General features: G+C 44.5%; 1 protein-coding gene across 1 annotated transcript in view; it reads right to left on the reverse strand.

The window, feature by feature from the left end:
* ECRG4 (ECRG4 augurin precursor) overlaps positions 1-24,971 on the reverse strand; it is a 28,731-nt gene extending 3,760 nt beyond the window's left edge. Inside the window, exons 1-5 of the mRNA XM_035115067.3 lie at positions 24,736-24,971; positions 12,711-12,785; positions 2,832-2,960; positions 1,534-1,581; positions 31-188 (exon numbers count right to left, since the gene is read on the reverse strand). Coding sequence (XP_034970958.1) covers positions 31-188; positions 1,534-1,581; positions 2,832-2,904 — 279 coding nt within the window. The 5' untranslated portion in view covers positions 2,905-2,960; positions 12,711-12,785; positions 24,736-24,971. The remainder of the gene's footprint in view (positions 1-30; positions 189-1,533; positions 1,582-2,831; positions 2,961-12,710; positions 12,786-24,735) is intronic.
* Positions 24,972-25,253: the final 282 nt, after the last annotated feature.

The raw sequence follows: 25,253 nt of genomic DNA on the forward strand, positions 1-25,253 counted from the left end.
TGTTCCAAAATAGAAAATGTTGCCACTTACTGCTTCATCAAAGCCTAAGTAGAGAAATTGCTGGTACCACTGCTGTACATCTGGTTGACTCCTATCCCACAGCTGCCGCTTCTGACGTTTCAAGCTGCTCAAAAACTCCTTGGCCTTATCTTCTTTGACAGACACATCTGCCTTAACCGGAACAGGAGCTGAAATGCAAGAGACGGCAGACCCAAGAACGGTTTAACCTAAAGGTTGCTTACTCTCTAGATAATGTCACTTGTCACAAGCAGATATCAATTACATGTTTTGGATTGACAGGTGGAAGGGGCTGGTAGGAGTTGGGGGTCCAAACACCTGACAGGTCTATAGGTTCCTCATCCCTGCTCTGAAGTATCCTACAATGCTTATAAAGAACAATAAATAAAACTCCTAATCCATTCTGAAGATCAAAATGTATAAAACCTTTGCATGTGGATCTGTTATGCAACTTTGAATGCTAAATTCTGTGTTGCTTTGTGTGACAAGCACATACTGGACTGTATATCAAACAACATGAGAAGAGGTATTCTGTGATACTGGACAATTGCAGTGAAGTATCCCTGGGTATTGTACTGGCATATGAAGGATGACTCCAGACAAGAGCCTAGAACTACATGTTCTGTCTTCCTCTGATTTGCAACAGTGGCCATCATAGCCTGTAAAAATTAGATTGAAGGGTGCTTTTGACTTTCACTAACTTCGTATTTCCCACAGTCCCTAATGGGACAGTTGTACAAGGGGAAAGACAGGTGGGAAATAAATAATAATAATAATAATTTGTACCCCGCCCATCCGGCTGGGTTTCCCTAGCTACTCTGGGCGGCTTCCAACAAAGATTGAAACGCATTAAAATGTCACACATGAAAAACTTCCCTAAACAGGGCTGCCTTCAGATGTTTTCTAAATGTCAGGTAGTTGTTTATCTCTTTGACATCTGATGGGAGGGCATTCCACAGGGCGGGTGCCACTACCGAGAAGGCCCTCTGCCTGGTTCCCTGTAGCTTTGCTTCTCGCAGTGAGGGATCCGCCAGAAGGCCCTCGGCGCTAGATCTCAGTGTCCAGGCTGAACGATGGGGGTGGAGACGCTCCTTCAGGTATACTGGTCCGAAGCGGTTTAGGGCTTTAAAGGTCAGCACCAACACTTTGAATTGTGCTCAGAAATGTACTGGGAATTAAGTGTCCCTCTTTTTACAAGCCATTTAATCCCTTGAAAATTTCTCCCACTTGCCCCCAGGGCCATCTTAAGTGTATCTGGTGCCCTGGCGCCATGGTGCGAAGATCCCTCCGGTGCCCCCCCGCCCCGTTTCCCGGCACGGCTGTCTGGTGGGTGCAGCGCGGTGCCCCCCTGGCGCCCCGGCGCCCTGGCGCATTGCACCACCCAGCCTTGCCGCCTTCTGAAACAGACCCAAGATATGGGCAGGAGGTGTGGCTCTGGTTTGTGTTAGCTGCTGTTTCTCTGGCAGGTAACAGCTGAGGCAGAAAGAGCCACGAGTTGGGAGACAGAGAACTTACCTTCCCGTCTTTGGAGCATCAGCTTAAGTTTATTTCCTCTTGATACACCTAAAGGAATCCAAAATCAAAATAAACCAGGATTGAAATAATTTACAAGGTTTCCTGCAAAGCACTGCTCTCTTAGCATGAGTTGTGAATGTATTTGTTTGAGAAAGGTGAGCCTGCAGAAAACAAGATGCTTCTGTCGCCAAATGAAGGTCTTTCTCTCCCCCCCCCCAGTGCTTACTTACAATAGTAAATTGTAGAAATTTGCCTGTCTGAAGCCCCACCCCAATCCAGGGAACTAAGGGGTCTCATTCCAGAAAAGTGTAATGTTAGAACCCGATTAGAGAACCGAGGCAAGGCTAGCCAATGTGGTACCCTTCAGATGTTGTGTACAACTCCCATAATTTCCGACCGCTGCCCTTACTAGCTGGGGCCAATGGGAGCTGGAATCCAGCCACAACCCCCTTGTCTAAAGGATGGAGCATAATGAACTCTGTTGGTAACTGTCAATCTGCAAAGGTTGCTTTGCTGTATGCCCGCCTAGAGATTACACCTATGCCTTTGAAACAGACATGTCAAACATAAGGTCCCCAGTTTTTTTGGGGGGGGCAGACTTTGTGACATGGAATCATATAATTATAGAGTTGAAATAGACCCTGAGGATCCTCTATTCCAACCCCCGCAATGCAGGAATTTGCAGCTGACCCATACGGGGATCCAACATGCAACCTTGGCAACATATATACGACGTGGCAATATTGGAGCTACGGTATCAGCAGGGTTATAAAGGGGATACTTTCTGGAAAAAGCGAAGAGACTGTCCTGGGCTGGGAGTGAAAAACATGATTGCTTCCACAGCTGGCTGTTTAGGCGAGGGAACACAGTCTCTTTCATCCAGCAAAGCAAATCCACATTATATGCATCACATCTGAAGTGTTGTTTACACATTTAATAATATGTGTTGAGTATTATTAGCAGCGGTATGGAATGGGCTTTGTTTTGTTTTGAAGTGTGTGTCTGGGCATCTGCTGGGGGGGGGGGGGGACATCCCTCCTGGATGCAAAGCTTAGAACCTCGTTTTTATGAGCAAGGGGACATCAGATCAGGAGTTTCCTACTTCCCAGCTCCAACCAGCCATTCTCCCTTGGGGAATTTTGGCGGGAAGCTGCTGCCTTGCTCAGCCTCAGCGTGCGCCCGCTTGCCTTGGGGGGCATCATCCTGCGTGCCCGCCGCCCTCTTTTCCCCCTCCACACAAAAATGCCTCCCTAAGCCCCACTTCCCCGGCCCCTTTCCAGCGTGCGGGGCTGACTCACCGGGACTCAGGCACACGAGGAGGAGGACCAGCGTGAGCGCAGCCCACGAGAGCGCCCGTCGCCCGGGCACCATTTTGGCGGGAATCTCCGTCCGGCCGAGTTTCGCCTGGCGCTGCGCTCTCCCTTCGCCTGCGGGGAGAAAAGCGAGATGCGGCTGGTGCTCTGGACAGGGGGAGGAGCCGGGGATGGGAGGGAAGGAGGGAGCGCGCTAAGCAACGGGCAGGCTGAGCCGGGGGCGCGGCGGATAAAGCGACTGCAGCCCACCTGGTTGCGCATGGAGGAAGGGGAAAAAAGAAAGAACCGCTCGGCGGGGTGTTTGTGTGTGTGTGTGAGAGAGAAGGGGATTTCTGAAGCAGCAAAGCGGCAGCTGGCGCGCTTCCCACATTCCAGATGCGTTTTGTTTGGTCGCTTCGGGGCCACCTGCTCATTGAGCCTCCATGGCGTTTGCATAAAGGTTGTGCGACGCATGTTGCTTCTTGAGCATGCATTCTATCATAGGAGCCAACTCCTTGGGGGCTGAGGTCCCTTCGCCCCCCCACCCCCTTAAGATATTTGCGGCGGGGCTTGCCTCCGACCCCAAGATGATGGACACTGCCATTCAAATCATCATATTAATAAAGGTAAACTGGACCCCTGGACGGTTAAGTCCAATCAAAGGCAACTATGGGGTTGCAGCGCTCATCTCGCTTTCAGGCCAAGGGAGCCGGCGTTTGTCCACAGACAGCTTTCTGGATCATGGCCAGCATGACTAAACCTCTTCTGGTGGAACAGGACACCATGATGGAGACCAGAGCGCATGGAAACACTGTTTACCTTCCCGCCAAGGCAGTAACTATTTGTCTACTTGCACCGGTGTGCTTTCGAACTGCTACGGCAGGTTGGCAGAAGCTGGGACAGAGCAACGGGAGCTCACTCCGTCGTGGGGATTTGAACCGCTGACCTTCCGATCGGCAAGGCCAAGAGGTTCCAGTGGTTGAGACCACAGCACCACCTCCACCCATTCAAATAGTGTGCAGTGCACCACATCATGTGATGGAATATGCAAGGCGGGGCTTACCTGCTTCCCCCCCCCCCAAAAAAAATATTGTTTTCAAGTTGGCATCCCTGGTTTGTTATTGAGGTGGCATATAAAAAACACTGTCAAAATGCTTTTTTAAAAAAAGTGCTTTGAAAAACACATTGAATTTGGCGTAGCTCACTGTTGCCATCGAGTGTCACATTTGCATATTGCACTTTACAACACATTTGAGACATTTTATTTGCTGCCGAGTCCTGTCAGTTCCAGCAAATGTCCAGCCACACTTTCCAGTGTATGCAGCCCACACTTTCCTTAACGCGAAATAAATATGAGTTTGGGTGGGGGTAGGCTAAATGCCTGGGGCCCCTTTTAATTCGTGGAATTAAATCATCTCATCCTGGTGTCGGCTTTAGGGTACTGCAGGCAGTTAGCCCACACCAGGCACCAACACAGGGCACCATCGTTCTGCCCGGACACTGAGGTCCAGCTCCGAGTGCCTTCTGGCACTTCCCTCACTGCAAGAAGCCAAGTTACAGGGAACCAGGCAGAGGGCCTTCTTGGTAGTGGTGCCCGCCCTGTGGAATACCCTCCCATCAGATGTCAAAGATAAACAACTATCTGATGTTTAGAATTCCCAGCATCTCCAGGTAGGTCTGGGAGAGAGGTCCACCTGAAATGCTGGAGAGCTGCCGCCGGTAGACAACACTTAGCTAGATGGACCAATGGTCTGGCTCATTATAAGGCAGCTTCCTAGATACTGCAATCTGTTCCGCACATCATGCTAAGCCAAAACCTGACTTGGCATGAATAAGCAGACTCTGGAAGAGGAGAATGCAACCGCTTTGCTTAGCATGGTGTTTTTGCTGCTGCATATAGTTTGGCTTAGTGCCTTGTCCAAGCCTGGACTTGTGGTTTGGCACTCTCTAGACAAACCAAAAACTAATCAAGGTTTTGTCCTGTGGTTCATGGCTCGTGGTTTGTCTGGGAGAGCTAAACAGCTGAGATAAACTGCATCTGGGCAAGAAATTAAACCAAACTATGGTTTAGCTCAGCACAGCACAGCAGCAAAACGAAGAGAAAGGGCACGGACTCCTTTCTGGGAGCTCTCATACTAATGCCAAGGCACACAGTTTGGAAAGCTCTGTATTCGATTTATATACCACCCTTCATCAAAAGATCTCAGGGCGGTTCACAAGATAAAAACATGAGATAAAAGCACAAATAAATTGCTTAAAACAGACACAACAAAACAATCTGTGCATATGTATGTATGTATGTATGTGTATGTATGCATTCATAACCCACAAAGGGAAAAGATGTTGGCTGCAAAGTACATCAAACTGACTACGTGGAGGGGCCTGGACAATGTCTGAGTTTTCAATTTACTAGTATTTGTTTAGGTATGATAGACTGTTAAGGCATCAGTGCTGCAAATAAAAGATAACTCGGCAGGTTTGTTAAACATATCCACACAAGAAATCAAGTTCTGAACATAAAAGCAGGCATTCAGGGCAGGGTAGGAACACATTTCTTTCAAAGGTTCGCATAATGCAAGGCCTATAATAAAACCACCAGTTACCAGCATTGCCCCAAATAAAAATAAACACATTTTGCCAGAAGCCTTAATAAGAGAAAACACTTTCAGTTTTGTGAAGCCCAGTAAGGAATTTTCAATGTCCACGAGGGGCCAGAACTTCTAATTGCATAGTACATAGTGTCTGACATTCTGCTGCTATTAATTTCTTCTAATGAGTGCTGATATATTACCTTAATTGAACCAAGTAGGTTGCAACTTAAATGCACTTGGCATGGCAAATTGGTTTCTAAAGTTAGTTCCAAGAAAACTACAGGAGTCATGAGTTTCTTCCAAATAACAAGAGCATTAAGCTCATCAGTCAAGGCCTCCCGAAGTATTTTGACTCTCATCACTGTGTACTGCGGTTTGCTTTTTGCTGATGCTGAATGGAGGAGGCTAACACTTGACCTTAGGAGGGAAATTACATCTAAACAAGCAATTTGCATCTGTATCTTAATAATGTTCCAGATGTCTGTGCTCAAGCATGTCTGTCTGCCTATTTACATGTCTTGAACTGTTTAATTGGCATAAGCAGGAGAGGTATGGTCAGGAATCTTAGAGGGAGCTTAAAAGACAGGCTCCTGTTAAGGTAATTTGATCTTTCATCTGGGAAAGCTCCCCAACTATTCTTAGAACAATACTGACGATAAGACTCCAGGCCTACCAAGTGTCCCTATTTTCCAGGGATAGTCCAGGATTTACAGAAGCCATCCCAGTTTTCTGATTTGATCCCAGAATGTCCTACTTTTCTTAGGACGTTCCTGTTTTCATCAGAGAAATGTTGGACAGTATGGAGTTATGCGGCCTCCGAGCCAAGGAGATAAGTAACTATACAACCTTTAGAAGACATCTGATGGCAGCCCTGTATAGGGAAGTTTTTTAAAAAATGTTTTATTATGTTTTTATATGTGTTGGAAGTTGCCCAGAGTGGCTGGGGCAACCCAGTGCTCATTGTGAATTTAAGGCAGGAGTGGGGGGGGGATCTTTTTCAGACTGAGGACCTCATTCCCTTCTGGGTGGGTCCTTTCTGTGGGTGCATCCAGAGGTAAAAAGTGAAGGAGCAATGAATTTAAGTCTTACTTTTATATAGCAGGCTCATTTCTAGTCTGTGCACACACACCCCTCTATCCAGGAAAACCAAGAATTGTGGTCAGGAGTTCAAGAACTCTTTCCAGCCAGATAAAAACACCCAAGAGAATATGAAGCTAGATTGTTGCGAGACATAGCCTGGAGAAAGGGGGTGGGCTCTGAAGTGTCCCAAGGACAGACAGATCTGGACAGTAGCATTTGTGCTCCGGGCTGGAAGACCCCCACCCGTTTCAGACCCTCAAAATGCCCCTATTTTCCAGGGATTGTCCTGGATTTACAGAAGTCATCCCAGTTTCTGATTTGATCCCAGAATGTCCCGCTTTTTGTTAAAGGTAAAGGTACCCCTAACTGTTAGGTCCAGTTGCGGACAACTCTAGGGTTGCGGCGCTCATCTCGCTTTATTGGCCGAGGGAGCTGGTGTACAGCTTCCAGGTCATGTGGCCAGCATGATTAAGCTGCTTCTGGTGAACCAGAGCAGCGCACGGGAACGCCATTTACCTTCCTGCCGGAGTGGTACCTATTTATCTACTTGCACTTTGAGGTGCTTTTGAACTGCTAGGTTGGCAGCAACAGGGACCAAACAATGGGAGCTCACCCTGTTATGGGGATTCGAACTGCCGACCTTCTGATCGGCAAGTCCTAGGCTTTTCGTTAGGACGTCCCTATTTTAATTGGAGAAATATTGGTGGGTATGGAGTTACGCAGCGCCCGAACCATCTGAAGGCAGCCCTGTGCTGTATAGTGAAGTTTTTAAATGTTTAATGTATATATATTGGATCCTGCCCAGAGTGGCTGGAGCAAGCCAATTAGATGGTAGGGGTATATATAGTAAGATGATGATGATGATGATGATGATGATGATGATGATGATGATGGGGTAGAATGTCCCTATTCTTCACTAGAGAAAAGTTGGAGGGTATGTTGTTTTAAGGGCTTCCTTTGGGACATATAAAGGTTTTTTTCATGTGTTTCCTAATCATTACCTTAATCTGTTTTGGCAAAATCAGTTTTGGTTGCTCAGTGTGTTTAGTTATTGAAAAGTCAAGAATTATCATTATCATCCATCCTAATAACTGCATGATGAAAATGTTTTTACAGGTTGTTCCTTGTGCCTGTGTATCAAGATTCAGGATGCAACTAGTTGGGCTTGAGTGTTACTACTGTGCTGTTTGTCATGAAGAAATACGCTTTCCAGCCACTGCCTTAGGGCTCTGCATAGCTGAAGACCTGCTCCTGGTTTCCCCCCACCCCACCCCATTTCTACTTCAATTTTCTCTCCATAAAAACAGCAATTCAAGGCAAAGCTACAGAACCCACAAACAATTACAATCCATTAAATGAATCAATAGTGCAGCAAAAATATCAGCAACAGAACTATAAAGTTAATATTCTATTAGAACACCGAAATGCCACAAATAGATCAATCCTCAAGAGCCCAAATGAAAATGTTTTATGCGATCTTCTAGCGGTGAATAGATTTTGGGCTCTCGCTGAGATTTGGGCACGCCTCATTGGAGAGTGGATGTCACAGACAGGATGCTACCCTTCTGAAGGGCCTGGAATCTGCCCCAGGAGATGCAACTTCTCAGCCAGATGGTGCAGAGAACAGAGTGCTGCCCATCAATTGAAATTGGCAGGAATGTTCAGTATGGGAGCAGCAATTGTTTCAGTTATGCTGGACAGTTTGCAGATCTCATGGACCGCATTGTTCCTGGGTTTTTTTTTTGGGGGGGGGCAGATTGAAGGAAGTGTTCCTACCACTGAAGAGGAGGGAAATAATACAGGTGAAACTCGGAAAATTAGAATATCATCAAAAAGTGCATTTATTTCAGTAATGCAACTTATTTTCTTTTAATTTTTACAAATACTTTCTTTTGGAAATTCCACAGTAATAAAACAAATAGTTACAATAATACAAAAATAAACATTGCTATTACATTTCATTAATTACATTTCATTTATAATTGACCCGCCTAACGACAAATAATTACAATTACAACAAATAAAGGCTTTGCATGTCATGCATCTATCTCATATATTGGTTTCACCTTTTAAGTTGCATTACTGAAATAAATGCACTTTTCGACGATATTCTAATTTTCCGAGTTTCACCTGTATATACTAGATCAGGCATCCCGAAACTCAGCCCTCCAGATGTTTTGGGACTGCAATTCCCATCATCCATGACCACTGGTCCTGTTAGCTAGGGATGATGGGAGTAGTAGTCCCAAAACATCTGGAGGGCTGAGTTTGGGGATGCCTGTACTAGATTCTATAGCCTCATTCTAATTATCTTTAAAACCTTTCAGTTCTGCAAGCATGTTTCCCTTAGGATGCATTGTCCCCTGATAAATGGAAGCCTCTACTTAATAAAGCATTTGTGAAGCTGCATTAAGTTTTGGATCTAATACACAAAGCAAGGTAGGACCGGACTAGGGTAATTGTGCGGAAAATTATAGCTTTGCCTACACTAAAGCACTTCCCATTTCATTTCTGTCTCTGACTCTTGCCCTGATGCAGATGCACAAAGGAATACCAGAGAACAGAGTTGCAGTAGGGTAGTTTATTCAGCGTGCAAAGATTCAGCACCAGTTAACTGCATGGTGATGATGTGAAGAGAAGCTCTCAGAGGAGATTACTCCCCCCCCCCTCCCCCGCCCAACTGAGCATTCTGAAATATGAATGCTTTTGAAGAAGTATCTTCTGCTGCTGCTTAGCACATATTTTCGTATCAAGTATGTGACAGCATGTGTGACCAGTGTAATTTGGTGTGGGTAATCACTTTGTAAATTGGGGGCAATAGAATGGAATGCACAAAAATCCTCTCTGTGAGCAGAAAGTCGGGCAAGTACAAAGCGCTCATTCTATGCAGTGTGAAACCACATTTATATAGAGTGGAACTCCCGTACCCAAGAGGCCACTATATGAGCAATTAGGACAGACTTTACATATTAGATACTGAAATGTTCCAGTAAAAAGACTATATATATATATATATATATATATATATATATATATATATATCCATTTTTTTAAATCACTGATCATTTATACCAGGCATCCCCAAACTGCGGCCCTCCAGATGTTTTCACCTACAGCTCCCATGATCCCTAGCTAAGAGGACCAGTGGTCGGGGAAGATGGGAATTGTAGTCCAAAACATCTGGAGGGCCAAAGTTTGGGGATGCCTGATTTATACTGTGAACAATGTGGGGGGTGGGGATTTCCCTGGCAGGGCATTTGATTTAGTTTTCATCCTTTTTACAAACCTTTTTGACATTTGCAAAGAATCTTTGTGCAAATGAAATGATTAAAAAACAGCAACCAAGTGATCTCAATCTTAACCAAAAAAGGCTTGCAGACCATCCTTCCCTCAAGCAGCAAATGATTGGCTTGGAGGGAGCAGGAAGTATTTTTCCTTGCAAATTCTTCCAGTGAACAGTTGGGGGTGGAGAAGTTCAGGAAGAGGAGGAGGAGGAGGAGGAGGAGGAGGAGCTAAATTAACAGAGTGGCTCTGCACACCTTTTCTTTTTTTAATTACAGACTGAGGTGATGCCAGGAGAAGTTAGTGGAAGGAGGAGCCTGGCTTCTCAGCAGAGCAGATGGTGGCCCTACTGTTTTTCTCTTTTGGATGGAGGTACAAGTAAGGGCATTTTAACAGTGCAAGAGAAGTTCTAAGATGATTTTGTAAAAATGGCTTCGAGAGACTTTTCTCTCGTAGTATGAGAAGCATCAGGGCACGTTTGTGCACCGACCCGGCATTTTGCGCATACACAAAGTTATATGGCTTTGTAACTGAGCGGCACAAAGCTTTCCCTGTGATGCTGTCCTCAGGACCTTCTTGGCTAGCAGAGCACCTACACCTTTGAGCATAGGGGGATTTGAACTCCCCTTGAGGGAAGTTCGGCCCTTGTGTGCTCAACTTGAGGAGGGAGGGAAGCATACACAACAACAACAACAACAACAACAACAACAACAACAACAACAACAACAACAACATGGCAAGCATGCTCCCTGCAGCCTTAGAAACAAAGCCTACCAATCAAGGACTGTGCCACCCATGCACAGGAGCCAGCAATCTCATTGTGCCCAGCGCATCTTTGCACACACAGCGCTCAAGATAACAGCAGTGTCTCTACTCCAGCCAGTGGCAGAGGTATCAAGAAGCTCAATACTACCGGTACTACTAGTTCCTTGGCATATCCAGACAGGAATTTAAATCCTCTCATGTTGCTCATGAGCACAACAGAGAAAAGGGAGGATACAGCGCCCACATTGCTCTCTGAGCAGGAAGCCTGCAGAGACTCACCTGGGAAAGGAAAGTGCCTTTTCACAAGCAGGTAAAAGGAGGAAGTTAGGGGATGTGACAAGGGCAACCAGAGCCACACACTGACAGAAGAGATCTCCAGAACCTCACTGCAAAAGGCACAGGATATTGCCAACTCCATTGTGGTTTCTGCAGTGTACCTGAGTCAGCCTTTTCTCCTTCCCTGTGGTAAGACTTACTTCGCCAAAACCTTTCCTAGGCATTACAAGTATGGGCCATCATGAAACAGCCATATGTATAATTTTAAAACATATACACATAAACAGCCATGTAAAATATGTAATAGCGAGGATTTTCATTGGAATTTCTTCCCGCTGAATAGTGCCGTTCACCCCTGTGGTAAGTCAAGTTTCTAGCAAGATGAATGTTCCTCTAGAATTTAGTCTGTGAAAGAAACATTTCTCAAAAACAAAAGTTTACCCCTTGAGCCTTAGGCTAGTAAGGTAGTCCTCTCCCTCCCTCCCTCCCTCCCTCCCTCCCTCCCTCCCTCTCTCTCTCACACCCCCCCCTTGCTGAAACAGATTACTGTACAGTATTTCCAAAGAGTTCCTTAATTGTTTACTAAAAATCTGCTCCTTTCTAGATACACGAACTCACTGTGCAGAATTCAAAACACAAGCATAGCTAAACAGTGCTAATGTTAAGGGTGAATAACTATTTGGCTTAAAATAAACAGTGTTAAGAGAGTATCTAAACCACATGCAAATCTTCCTTAGCTGCATTGTCTAGTTCTGCTTTTCCTCTTCCTCCCTCCCTCCCTTTTTGGTTTAGACAGTTTTTAAATTTTACTTTGAGCTTGGACTACAAAATCAGATTGAATGAAGCTTAAAATCAATCCAACCATGTCACATTTCTGTTCATCAGTAAATGCCTCATGTAAAAAGATTTTTTTTACCTTTCTAGAAACAAATTACCAGTAAATGTGAAACTGAGGAAAAATTTATTGGGTAACACTTGGATAGTAAGACTTGGATAGTAAGGTATGGGAAAGGTAAAATGTGCATAAAAATCTAGACATGAGCACAACCATTGGAAAAAAATTCAAAAAGGGAGCAATCACTTATGTCCAAAATGCCTTCTTAAAGAGGAATGATTTGTTGTTGTGGGAACCTGTGTGGCATCTGAGGAGAATTTATAAAAACCAGCACAGCATCAGCCCTTAAAGATAAAAAGTGTATTTACACCTACAGCTGATACCAGGTAAAATATACCCAGAACTTGTGCGAAACCCCCACTAAAGTTAAGGAGAGCAGCAAAAAAAGCCAGGTTTTTCAGTCATGCAGAACCCTATGCATATTTGTTTGGAATTGCCTTGGATATAATGGTCCGCGACTCTTACCGCTGTGTGTATAGGATTGCAACCTTTAATTAAGCAAGGTCCTTTGAATTGGGCCCAAGTCTTCAAATACCAATGTAAACAATGCTACTTAATAATGTGCTTCATATTTAGATTACATAATAATAGCGAACCGTTTTCCAGCTATTCAAAATGAGTAATTTTGCTGCTATATAATTTCTAGCCCCTGTTCAGAGGCTGATCTATATATAATAGAGCTAGAGTAGTTTTGGAGTAAAATCACATTGAATAGGGCAAATGTTATGCGAGTAGTGGGAGGGTTGTAGATAATGTATACAGAACGAACTAAAAGAAACCTCTGTCGCAAGCTATATTTTCCTGAGCAAATAAAATACTACAAGTCCATGACATTTAAACCACAGTTCCTACAATCAGCCTGCATTTGACCTTTCAGTACAATAATATAAAGCAGTCAATTTTTCTCTTTCTCTATCTGAATTCAAATTGCTGTTGTTGTTTTTTAAAAAAATCCCATTCCTATAGTAAACACATACTCTTATTTAATAAAATTACCTTTCCAGTAATCAGCTTCCTGCCTTCGTGCTTGGCCAGAAGAAGTGACTCTTTATTGAAGCACACCTTGGACTTCTGAAAGAAATAAGAAACTGGGTAATGGGGGGGGGGAGTATTACAGCTTTTTTTTAACCGCTAGGACCAATGTATGAAGGACATATTTATTCTATTTTTGCAGAAATCCAACCCTTTGCAGAAAAAGCTCCACAAAGCACTTCGTGGATGAATTAGGAAGAATCACATTTCTGCTCAGGCAGGAGGACAGCATTTCAAAAGGGAAAGAAATATGATTGCAAGCAGATGCTCCCTCATGTTCTCATCTTAAAGGAATGAATACGTGTGTGTGTGTGTGTTCAGGCAGAATGATGAACAACAGATTTCAGGGTGCATTTAATCTTAATTTCTTGCAGATGAGGGAAACAAGTATATTTTGGCACGACTTGTACACTGCACAGGCAGTATTTCTCTGTTCTTGCTGGAAATAAAAATTTTGCTTCTGGATGTTGCTGGAGACCACTTGTGTCATGGGATAGCAACCGATTAAGAAACAGGAAGCAGAGAGTAGGAATAAATAGATAGCTCTCCATTGGAAGAATGCAGAAAGTGCAGTTCCCCAAGGATCAGTATTGGAACCAGTGCTTTCTAACTTATTAAGGATTTAGAGTTAGGGATGAACAAAGTTTGTTCGTGATGCTGAACTGTGTGCGTTTCCTACTAGAGGGGAACAAAGAGTACAATATTTAAGAAACCTTTCAATTAAAGTTAGGCAGAGTATTTCAATCAGCTATATTTGCATCATATTTTGCATTTTCAGTTCTAGGTGTTATCTGAGCCAGCATCATTATCTATGCTAGTTTAGTTGTAAGGCCTTATCCAGCGGCAACAGGTACATGGGGGTGAAGGGGCTTCAGCTCCCCCAATATTTTTGGGCAGGGGGCAGTGCTTCCCCCAATATTGAGGGGACTGCCACCCCCTGCTGCCACCGGGCACCCTCCATGCACCCCAGAGCCAGGCGGTGGCTGGGACAGGCACGGAGGGCAATCTCCATGCTTGCTCGTCACAGTCGCAGCCTAGAAGCCTAGGAGCTGCGCTGCAGCAGGGACGAGCAAGCACCAAGATCACCCTCCTCACGTCCCACCACCTGGCACATGCCAGTGGCATCACGTGACATGTCACATGACCACGCCCCCTCAATGTGGAGGGCAAGTCTCATTTTATCCTTGGCTTGATTTCTCTTGCAAGAGAAGTGCTGCACCTGTTTCTCTGCCATTTGCTTAGTTACTGTATTTATTCCTGAGAATCAGACATTCTGTCCTAACACAATAGCACCCCTGTATCTTCTCAAATGGGCTTCCATTTCCCTCACACACACACCCAGTGCCGTTTTAGCATTTTATGGCTCTGCACGCCCCCGCCCCCCCCGAGAGACAAATCAGAATGTTCCCTTCTAATATTGTTTGCAGTAAGTTGTAAAGAAGTGCTAGTTTGGACGACGATGACAACAAAGCTAAGACGTACACACCACCCACTCCAATCTTTGGCCTTTTGGAAGAAGAATTGCAACTTTGATGTTTCCTCCAAGTCATTTCTATCTTTGTTCTTTTAGAAGAATGTTGTTACCCAATGGAAAGATGATTAGCATAACACTGTAAAAGAAACTACCACTGAGATCTATAGCCTGATATTGCATGCACCTGTTTACTCAAAACTTTACTCTTCCTCAGAAACTAAGGCTGCTATTTGTTCTGCATTTCCCCCCCCCCTCTTTCCTGCCTTGCGTACTGTTCACAAATAACATCTATATTCATTATGCTCTGTATCCAGTGACTGAGCTAGCTACGGTAACAGGGAAAGATATGTTCTCCCTGTTTCCTTGGACTCTCCATTAGTGTTGGCCTGCTCCCTTTGCTTCCTTGCATTCCTGTTTACACAACAGTACTTCACAGCTTCTGGACCAATAACTTAAAACCAGCAGACATTTCTATGGCTCCTTCACTTAGACCAGTACACAGAAGTGATGAATGTCTTCTTTGTGTGGTTTTGTAGGTTGAGACAACATCAACAGCGATGAGGCTGAAGCCAGATTTTAGAGGTTTTTCGGGGAACTAAAGGTGGAATGGCAGAATCCTTTTGCCCTTGCTGTTCTGTGCCCACTCATCCTGCTAGGGTCTCTGGTAAATGGTTTTCCTTCGAGTGCCTTGAAAGATGCCTCATCACCTAATACCGAGAGCAAAGTGGATTACAGTGGTACCTCCACTTATGAATTTAATGCGTTCCGAACGCACATTCGTAAGTCGAAATAATTTGTAAGTCGAATCCCATAGGAATGCATTGGGAGAAAAAATTCGTAAGTCGAAGCAACCATATCTAAAAATTCATAAGTAGAAAAAAATCCAATCTAAACCGCATCCAAGATGGTGGACGGAGCTCTGTTCGTAAGTAGAAACATTCGTAAGTAGAGTTATTCGTAAGTAGCTGTATAAGCAGCTTCATCCATGAAAACTTTGAAAACCAATAATCAGAGCAAGCTCCGCTTTTTATAAGTTGTGCTGGGTGAAAGCTGCTTAGTAAGCCATTTTATTCTCAAGTGAAAAGAAACCCTCCTGCTGCACAGTGGGCTGCAAAACTTAAGGGATGGCGTTTGCAAAGAAATGGGATTTGGCTGCAGATTGAGCTCTGCTCCCACCTGCAAAGGCATGCACAACCTGAGGATCGAGGGGGAAAGCCAAACCCCCCTCCCACTGGGGTGGCTTTGTGGAGTGACAAGGCAGCCACCACATCTGCAACTCTCCTGCTCACAGCAGCTGCAGTGGAAGGCAGGGGCAGGGAGAGAATGACTCAGCCCAACGCCATCGTGCATTGAAACCAACTCATGATCTGGTCGATACTAGGCCAGCTCAGCTTTTTTGCTGACTCATTCCAGTGGTTTTTCCTGAATACTTCCAGTGGGCAGAAGGGGCAGGGCTGGTGCCAACAGGGTGATGCTTCTGCTATTCCTTCAACATCATGGGGGTCTGGCTTGCTCTGGCTATCCAGGTCGTTTCTCCTTTCTTCTGTTATGCTTTATGCAAGGCTATCTGCTTTGATAGGGACCCAGGTGGCGCTGTGGGTTAAACCACAAAGTCTAGGGCTTGCTGATCAGAAGATCGGTGGTTCGAATCCCTGCAACGGGGTGAGCTCCCGTTGCTCGGTCCCAGCTCCTGCCCACCTAGCAGTTCGAAAGAACATCAAAGTGCAAGTAGATAAATAGGGACCGCTACAGCGGGAAGGTAAACAGCGTTTCCGTGCGCTGCTCTGGTTCGCCAGAAGCAGCTTTGTCATGCTGGCCACATGACCCGGAAGCTGTCTGTGGACAAACGCCGGCTCCCTCGGCCTATAGAGCGAGATGAGCGCCGCAACCCCAGAGTTGGACTCGGACACGACTGGACCTGATGGTCAGGGGCCCCTTTACCTTTACCTATCTGCTTTGAAGTATTTATTCTTCCTCAAGTGCCTGGTCAGTTGACCTGCTAAAATAGGTTGTGTTTTTCCTCCCAGTGCTTTCTCCTTTTAAACAGCGTTGTTGTTGTTTTTTGGACACACTTTAATTTTTATTTATTAAATTTGTATGCCGCCCTTCATTCGTAGATCTCAGAGCAGTTCATAACATAAAAATACAAGATAAAAACACATTTTAAAAAATCAATTCCCCCCCCACCTCCCACAAACACATCTGAATTGGCCCCAGAAGGTGGGACGGGATTAGTGCAATATGCTCAAACTGTCTTGCCCCTGGGAGCAATCTGGCCACTGGATTTTGTTCCAGCTGAAGCTTCCGAACAGTCATCAGAGGCAGCCCTATGTATAACACATTGCAGTAATCTAACCTAGGGGCTATCAGAACATAGGCAACATAGGGGCACAATAGGGCCACCAGCCCAAGCTGATGGAAGGCACTCCACGCCACTTTAAAACTCTTAAGCTGAGTGCTTACTGTGGGTTTTTTTTAAAAAAAAAATTGTATAGAGGCTTGTGTATACAACAGTAGCATTTTTACTCAACTATTGTTGCTAGATTGGAGAAAATAATATACAGCGTGATTATATTTTTATAATATGTTATGATTCTGTTATGAGTCTGCTGTCCCTTGAAAGCTCAAGCGACAAAACCTGAGCATCTTTACTTTTGTTTTGTTTTTAAGTAACTTATTTAACCTTTGCAGACACAATTTGCAAAATTTCTGATGCACTTGTACTCTGGGGCAGAGCGAGATTGTTACTTTCCCTTCCATGCTGCTCAAACATTTGGAGCACTACAATCTGGTTTGAAGATGAATTAACTGTGACGCATCTGAAGATCTTGTGGCCACCACACCATTGCTTTCTGCACACATCTGGCGAGTATGTGTTACTGCCTGGCTCTCACATTTATCTTCATCTGTTCCATATTCTGCAACTCTGGTCATAATGCCAGAAACCATTTTCCAGCACTGTAAACATTTGTTAGCAGATAGAGGACTGGCAAGGCTATATGGCTATGCCGTAGCAGCTCTTTCAAGAACAGGGTGCAGCATTTAAATTTTTTTTTTCTTTTATTGTATACCCAAGGCATACATTTTCACATTCAAGAGTAAAGGTTGTATCCAATGCTGCTGTTCTGCTCACTCTCCTGCACAGTGAAACTCCACTCTCTTCTCCTACAGCCTGCCATGCACTCTCAAAATATTCTCCAGAGGTTTGGGGAACCCTCTGGGGACAACTGGGGGCACAGGGAGAGTAGAAGAGAGGAAAGTCCTTTTGCCCAAGCAGAACTCTGCTTGCACAGTATTGAGATACAGGTCAAAGCCCAGATGCTCAAAGAGAAAATACAGTAGTAGATGTAAGTTTCAGTTTGTCAATGGGGCCTTACCCTAAGTAAAGCCATTTTTTGTCCATGTGTAATTTATTTTGTAGCGTTATTCATGCCGCTTTCCTTATGCCTGAAGAGATCATTATTGTTCCTGGACGCAATTTATATGGTGTTCATTTCAGGAGGAAAATAAGCAGCAATGGGATGTGAATTCTACAGGGAAAATTATTTGAAGCTTGTGCAAATATTCCAGCAACCAAAGACCAAAGGGAGAAAAATACATTTTTTTGCTCACAAAAGCAAATATTTTAAAATAAACAAAATTCATTTTCAGGTGATTTCGTCTGTCACTATTTGGGTTTTATTTTGTTTTGACACTTACTCCTTTAGTTATCACAGTGGAGGTGTCTGTCCTGCACTTTAACAAATTGCGACTTGGGGAGTAGAAAAGGCGAAGAACTGTGAATGGGTACTGTTCAATTTAATAGGAAAAAAGTGACTTTCCTTATGGAAAATGTGGAGCCAGTTTGGACATAATAGCCAATAAAAGTGAGGGAAAACATTCCTACTTCAATGAAACGGATTTTTGAGGCAGCTAAAGTTATTTTTCTTCTTTTTGTTTTACTTTTGATTACCAAAAAATGTGCTGTATTATAGCACCAAGAAGCCCTAGGCAGGACGAGGGCTGCACTGCGATCTTGACTTCAAGGCGTTGCAAGCTTGATACTAAACAGGATCTTAAGTTGGCTTTTACACGGGGCCTTTGTTTCTGGTCCTGTTCATACCCCAAACATGCCTTTAACTTCTCATGTCTGGTGAAAACATGGGGAGTGTTTTACAAGCTGCTGTCTAGCAATCCTAACCTGCTACTTTCTGTGAACTTGGGTTGACGAGGCTCAGCTCCACACCATGAAGCGGGAAAGAGCTACTTTCTAAAACAAATTCAGGCTTGACAGATAATTGCACAGCAACATGCTCAGGTTCAGCCCCTGACAGTGCAAGACTGTGTTGATGCACCTTGATATTGAGCCGAGTTACTTTGTGAGAAGATACTGTCAGCCTCAGCTTTGTAGTTACCACAATGGGTCAGCTTTTGAAAGGGCACACTTCAAAAAGCACCAACGCACAAAAACAAACTCATTTACTACCACATGTTCACGAGTCACTTACCCAAAGCGTACAATTTAAGCAGGGCAAACTGACGGGGTGTGTGTGAATATGTGGCAGATTCCCCACCTCTTCTTGCATTTCCAGAATAAGAATGTCCTCTCCCATAAAAGCTTTTTTATGGAAATGATGAATCATACTTAAGTGTTCTGGAGCAGCACCTACATCTGTATGTATAAGGGAAGCAAATCAAAGAAGGTCTATTTCTCTGTGCTGACATCTCTTTCATCAGCCAGTTCCCCGAGCCAGTTCCCATCGGCAGCTCCTTCTTTCCTCCCACTTCGGGAGGTAAAATTCTGGTTCCTGCACCAAGACATCACATGCCAGGAGCCAGAAGAGGCTACATTAAGCACCTCCACACATCTAATATTATGCATCCTTGGCTGTTCCATATCATACAGGGTTGGGTTTTAAGTTACTGTTGGATTCACAGGGCTACCCATTAGTAAAACCAGTAGTAAAAATATGTGGCTCACGGCATCAAGAATGGCTTCACTATAGTAATACCATACACCATTCCATACCCTTCCAACTCCCTGGCCAAGAGCAGCTTAGAATAGATGTGTATGCTTCTCACAGGGCAAAACCCCCTTTTCCCACACCTCTCTTGAAATGAAGGGACTTTAAGGAGCAACTGGTGGTACAGCGCAAAACCCTCCTGGAATGACCTGCCATTTAACTATGAAGATCAAAATAACAATGGGTGGAATATTCAGGTTGTAAAACAATTTTTTGGGTGTGTGTAAAGCAGGTGTGGGGAACCTTTGGCCCTCCAGATGTTGGCTGAACTTTAAAACTCCCAGCAGCCTTAGCAAGTCTGACCAAGGGCTAAGGAATGATGGGAGTTGTAGTTCAGCAACATCCGGAGCGTCGAAGGCTCCCCACACCTGGCCTTAAACAATTATTTGGCTTTTGGTGGTTATGAGTGCACAGACCACATACAGATCTATGTCTAAGATGGGTTTATCTCTGATGCCAAAAATGGGAAAAATGAACCCTGATGTGTTTATAAATCCCAGTTGTCATAAAAGACTACTGCCATACAGAAGATTTGAGGTGGGGCATGGAGGGTGGCAGCAGGCCTTTTGTTTTGGCTTAAACGTTTGGCCAGCTAAAGCTGCAAAATATGAAATACATCCATTTCCTCTTGCCTATTTTCCTTCTAACAATAGCCCAGGCTGAAGCGCTTGTGTAATAGAGAGACTGCTATTCAGAAAAGGAAAACTGGCCTTGCTCTCCCTTCCTCCCCCTCTTCTCTCCGCGCACTCATTTTGGGCCCTGCTTCCAAGCACATGCGCGGCCCCTCTGTTGCCCGCTGCACAAAGCTCTGGGTGGATTATAAAGCCATAAGTGTGTGCGGCTGTTCTACATTGTTTTATTCAACGCCTGGTGCTCTTGTGACAGCCTCGCTCGCTCGCTCGCTGCTGCACATGAAAGAGCTGTCTGTGTCCTTGATTCCTCCAAATGGGGCCAGAGCCCGAAGCAGCTATGCACAATCCCTCAGGTGCCTCACTCCACTTCCTGATACTTCTCCGTCAGCAAAAGTATTTACCACTGCTTTCGCTGTTCCACTTAGCTCTCAGTGTTTTTGCCAAAAAACCCTTTCTTTGCACTCTCTTTTAACGGTGTGCTCAGAATTGTAATTTGGAGTTCACAGACCCCCCCTTTCAAATCTCAGTTCAGCTATAGCGCCGTACTCTCCATATGATTGCAGACCCTCCAGGTGTCCCAATTTTCCAGGGACAGTCCCAGATTTACAGAAGCCGTCCCCAGTTTCTGATTTGATTTTGGACTGTCCTGCTTTTTCACAGGACGTTACTATTTTCATTGGAGAAATGTAGGAGGGTATGGAGTTATGCAACCCCTGAGCCAAGGAGATAAGTAACTATACAACCTTTAGAAGACATCGGAAGGTCGCCCTGTACAGTGGTACCTTGGTTCTTGAACGGCTTAGTTGCCATACAAATCGGCTCCCAAATGCCGCAAACCCGGAAGTGTTCCTGTTTGCAAATGTTTTTTGGAAGCCGAATATCCAACGCGGCTTTCCCCACTTAACTCTTCTTTCATTACAGCTCCAGCAAACACTGCCGCCACCACCCCTCCAACAACAAAGCAGGATTCTGGATGCATGCTTAACCTCACACAAAAAAGTTGGATTTGTGCAAGTTTGTGTGCAATGCCTTGCTTTTGAGGGGCTCTATACTGTGAATGAAGAGGACGTGGGTGGCGCTGTGGTTTAAACCACAGAGCCTAGAGCTTGCCGATCCGAAGGTCGGCGGTTCGAATCCCCGCGACGGGGTGAGCTCCCGTTGCTCAGTCCCAGCTCCTGCCAACCTAGCAGTTTGAAAGCACGTCAAGTGCAAGTAGATAAATAGGTACCGATCCAGCGGGAAGGTAAACGGCGTTTCCATGCGCTGCTCTGGTTCGCCAGAAGCGGCTTAGTCATGCTGGCCACATGACCTGGAAGCTCTCTGTGGACAAACACTGGCTCTCTCGGCCAGTAAAGCGAGATGAGCATCGCAACCCCAGAGTTGTTTGCAACTGGACTTAACGGTCAGGGGACGCTTTACCTTTATTATACTGTAAATGTAGCAAGTGCTGGATAGCTGTCAACAGGAGCATGCTGCAAAGCACCTTGTCTGCTGATATTTGCTATAAAAAGTGGTGAAAGAGTGGGTCAGGCTGTATTCTTGCACTTCCCGCCTCCCCCTGCCACTAAGACTCGTTTGCAAACAAGAGAGACATCCAAAACGCTCTAGAACAGAATTGGGAAACCTGTGTGACCCTGTCCATTATCTATGTTGGGTGGAGCTGGTGGGATTTGGAGTCCAGCAACAGAGGTTTCAGCCGAGCTATCTCTTAAGCACCTTCGCCACTTGTGTCTCAGCTTGAAAGATTGTGTGTTTGCAAGTTTGCATGTCCCCATCACTGACCAGGCAAAAGTTCAGAAAGTTCAGAAACCACGAAGCCCTCCAAACAGATGCTGACTTGTAGTCTGCACAGACCGCAACAAGGCAGGGCTAATAGACATGACCATTTTTGCATAAACGGGTGCCCATAATTTAATTTCACACTGTCTGTTTTGATGCCCAAAGTTCTTCAATCAAATTTTATGCATGCCAATGCCAACTTTTGCTGATTCAACCACCATAATTTCCTCTTAAAAGCAGCATCAATTTGACACCTCCCGGAAAATCCATCATAAGACCCTCAACACACTGCAGCTCCCAAGGAAAACCGAAGAAGGGACATAAATTTTGAAGAGCCAAGCTGGTTTATAAACACTAATTCTCAAATAACTGTTGGAGACCAGAATATTTGCCCTCTCCCACTCTCTAAGGTAAAACACTTGCAAAAACTCTGCACAATCACATCTGGTAAACATTATCCGAGAAAGGCTGGAGAACTTTGATCTCAGAAGAATCTTCTTGACTTGCCTATAAATGCCAGGTCACCATTCTACTCATTAGAAAATGAACAAGAACTGTTATAAGTCTGAATATTTCAACTAACCCCATTGAGAGATCATTACACAACCATCAAAGGGGAAAAATAAAATAATATGTGTTTAAAGTAGGCATGAAAGGGAGGACAACAAATTCTAATTAAATGTTAAACTCAATGGTTAAGCACCTCAAAAAGAGATCTTTCCCACCCTAAGAACACCGTGAACTTAATAAATTGAGTTCCACCCCTCAGTTTATTTCATGCTAACCATTTGCTCAATCCATACTAAACCACCATCATCACAAACACAACAACACCGTGTGTTAATTTCCTGATTAAAAATGGCGAACGAAAGCTAGCATTAGGCCACAAGGAATAACTTATTGCCTGTATAATTTGTTCTTGCTTTAGTACAATATTTCATTAAAGACCTATTCAGAAGCAGCTCTGCATAAACCAAGTCGGTTTCAATTGCTCATATAAGAGCTGGCCTAACTTCAGGGGGAAAATAAAATCTTTTGACCTTTGTAAACACATCTGAGCCTCCATTCTCCTCGCCCCTCCTCCTCTTCCTTTTGGCAACGAATTTCCCGTGCAGCTAAATAAGAATATTTGAACAGTCATTCTTTGTAAAGTGCCATCCAAGCTTTTAGCGTTTCTAACAGTTATCGTAGCTCTGTTCATCACACTGGAAATAGTGTGCGGATATTATTATTTTTAAGGCTGTGAAATAATTTACTGGGATTAATCAAATCACTGCAAAAAAGAAAGGGGGGATCTTGATTAATCCCAGCAGGGGAGGTTTAACTTCATGTATGAACCTGCCTTGGAGGAGGGGGGATTTTCAGTATCAACCAGCAGATCATTCGAGTTTGCTTGAGTTTGATCTGCACTTTATCTGAATTTGAATGTTTTCAATACTTATGGAGCATTCAGCTGGTGAACATAGGTTTGACCTCTGAGGTTCTGTAATGATTTACACCACCTGATCAAAGGCCTGGACTTAGTCGAAAAACGACTGGTGATGATTCAACTTAAGGTTTCTATTTCTGAAATGAAGGATGTGAATGGACAGTAATAAATGGCTCTGTTGCAATAGGAACTTGACATTTTTAAGGGCAAGATAGAGTTCTATGGTTATTGCACTTCTTGCTTTTTTTTAAAAAAAACCTTTCTAAATATTTGAGAAGTGCAGAATAATAATAATTAGAAAGATGGGAGTGTTGTTTTTTTTAATGGATCACTGGAAATTTTATTCAGTTTGCAATTGCAAACTTACAGAATTTGCACTTCTAATACATTACGCCAGGGGTTGGCAAAGTTTTTGTGGCTTGGGCCAGTTCACGGTCCTGCAGATGCCGCAGTGGGCCAGTGTGTGTGTGTGTGTGTGTGTGTGTGTGTGTGCGCGCGCGCGCATGTGCAAACGCTATTTCTGGTGCTCCTTCCGGTGTGGAGGAGGTGTGCACAGCTTCTCATTGGCTGCAGGAGCTTCCTGCAGCCAATGGGAAGCCGGCCAGCGTCGCGGAAGGTGGTCCCCACTCTGCTCCATGCCAGTTTAGTGCGGCACATGGGAGCCGACCAAGCAGGCGGTGGGGGTCCATGGGCGGCTTAAGGGACCCCCATGGGCCACTTGTGGCCCATGGGCTTTAGGTTGCCGACCCCTGCATTACGCAAACAAAAACACAGCTATCTTTCAAAATCCACACACCCCCAATTTTTGTAGCACAGATCTCCAGCTAAGAAATGTGCAAGAACTTGCATATACTAGGGTAAAATGTGCGTATAAATGCATTTATTAGTGAAAATAAATATCCAAACCCACATTGTATTAGTCAGAATTGCTTTGCAAATCTGAGTGTTAGGAAAAGTTGCATTCAACATGTATATATTAGGAGTTAATATGTTTACTTATACCTATTCATCTGCTTAATTTGAAGTTATTGATCATTGCAAAAGAAAAAGTATGATTGGAGTTGTCCTGGTCTTCAGTGAAAAATGCTCTATTACAACGCAGGCAGTATCTCGTGAATTTCAGCATCTCAAGGGCAGCAGAAGACCAATTTGCATTTGATCTTGATGGTAGTTCTTGAGCAAATACTACCCTTTGTGAGACAATAACTGGACTGGCCTTCTAAGCACCCCCTATTTCATACCCCTTCTTTAAAATTATAATATTTGTATTATAAGGCAGAACTCTATATACACCAGCACATTCGGCAAAAAGAAGTAATTAGTAGCTCAATTCATTCAGGCAATTGAGTTATGCTGGGGAAATTTCCAGGTCAAAAGTTGCACCAGCTGCTGAACATTTGATACTGATACAAATGAATTTAAGTATTTTACCTGCTTAATATATTTCTTGTGTAAGGGATTTTGGGTGCTGCAAACTTCCAGCACTTCACATAGCTCCCACCAACACAATTAAAAATACAGACACAACAAAATACACAAAGCCCTTATAATATTGTTAAGTGCTCCCAGTCATAGAGTTGCGAGTACCCTTGTCAGGTTGCTGAACAACAACATGCAGGGCTCAGTGAAGTGGGAGGCCAACCAACCAGAAGAGTCTCTGAGGTGGACTTACCTGGAGGCAGAGGCAGAATCTGAAGTCAGGTCCAGCCCTAGGGTCGAGCGAATGGCAATCCCCATGGTCAGACAGTCCAGGGGTCAGGGAATCGAATTTCCATGAGATCAGGGCTCAAGACTAGCAGGAAACGGCAAGCGAGGGCCAGGAACTTACAACTGTAATTCCCAGCACCTGACTGCTGCTGGAAGCTCTGCTTGAGAAGGCTGAAGCCAGCTGGTTTTCATCAGTGTCCTCTCTCCTGTGTCCTTGAAGGCTGATCAGCCTCAGGTGGAGTCACTCCACCTTCTCCCCCATTCAGGCTGCTGTTCAGCAGGAGAAACTGAACCCACTGACACCTAGCACACACCTTGGGCGAATGAATGAACTTTATTTGCGTCAGCCATCGGCCATAGCAACAAATGAGCATTGCGATATACACAGGACAGATATAAAAAGTTGATTATATCAAACGCAGTTTAGGGTCCTGAATCAGCAGTCAAATAGTGGAGCTTATTCTGATTGCCCCAGCTAAAAAA

This window comes from Zootoca vivipara, chromosome 4 (genome assembly GCF_965207765.1).
Source record: "Zootoca vivipara chromosome 4, rZooViv2.hap1.1, whole genome shotgun sequence".
Lineage (NCBI taxonomy): Eukaryota > Metazoa > Chordata > Lepidosauria > Squamata > Lacertidae > Zootoca > Zootoca vivipara.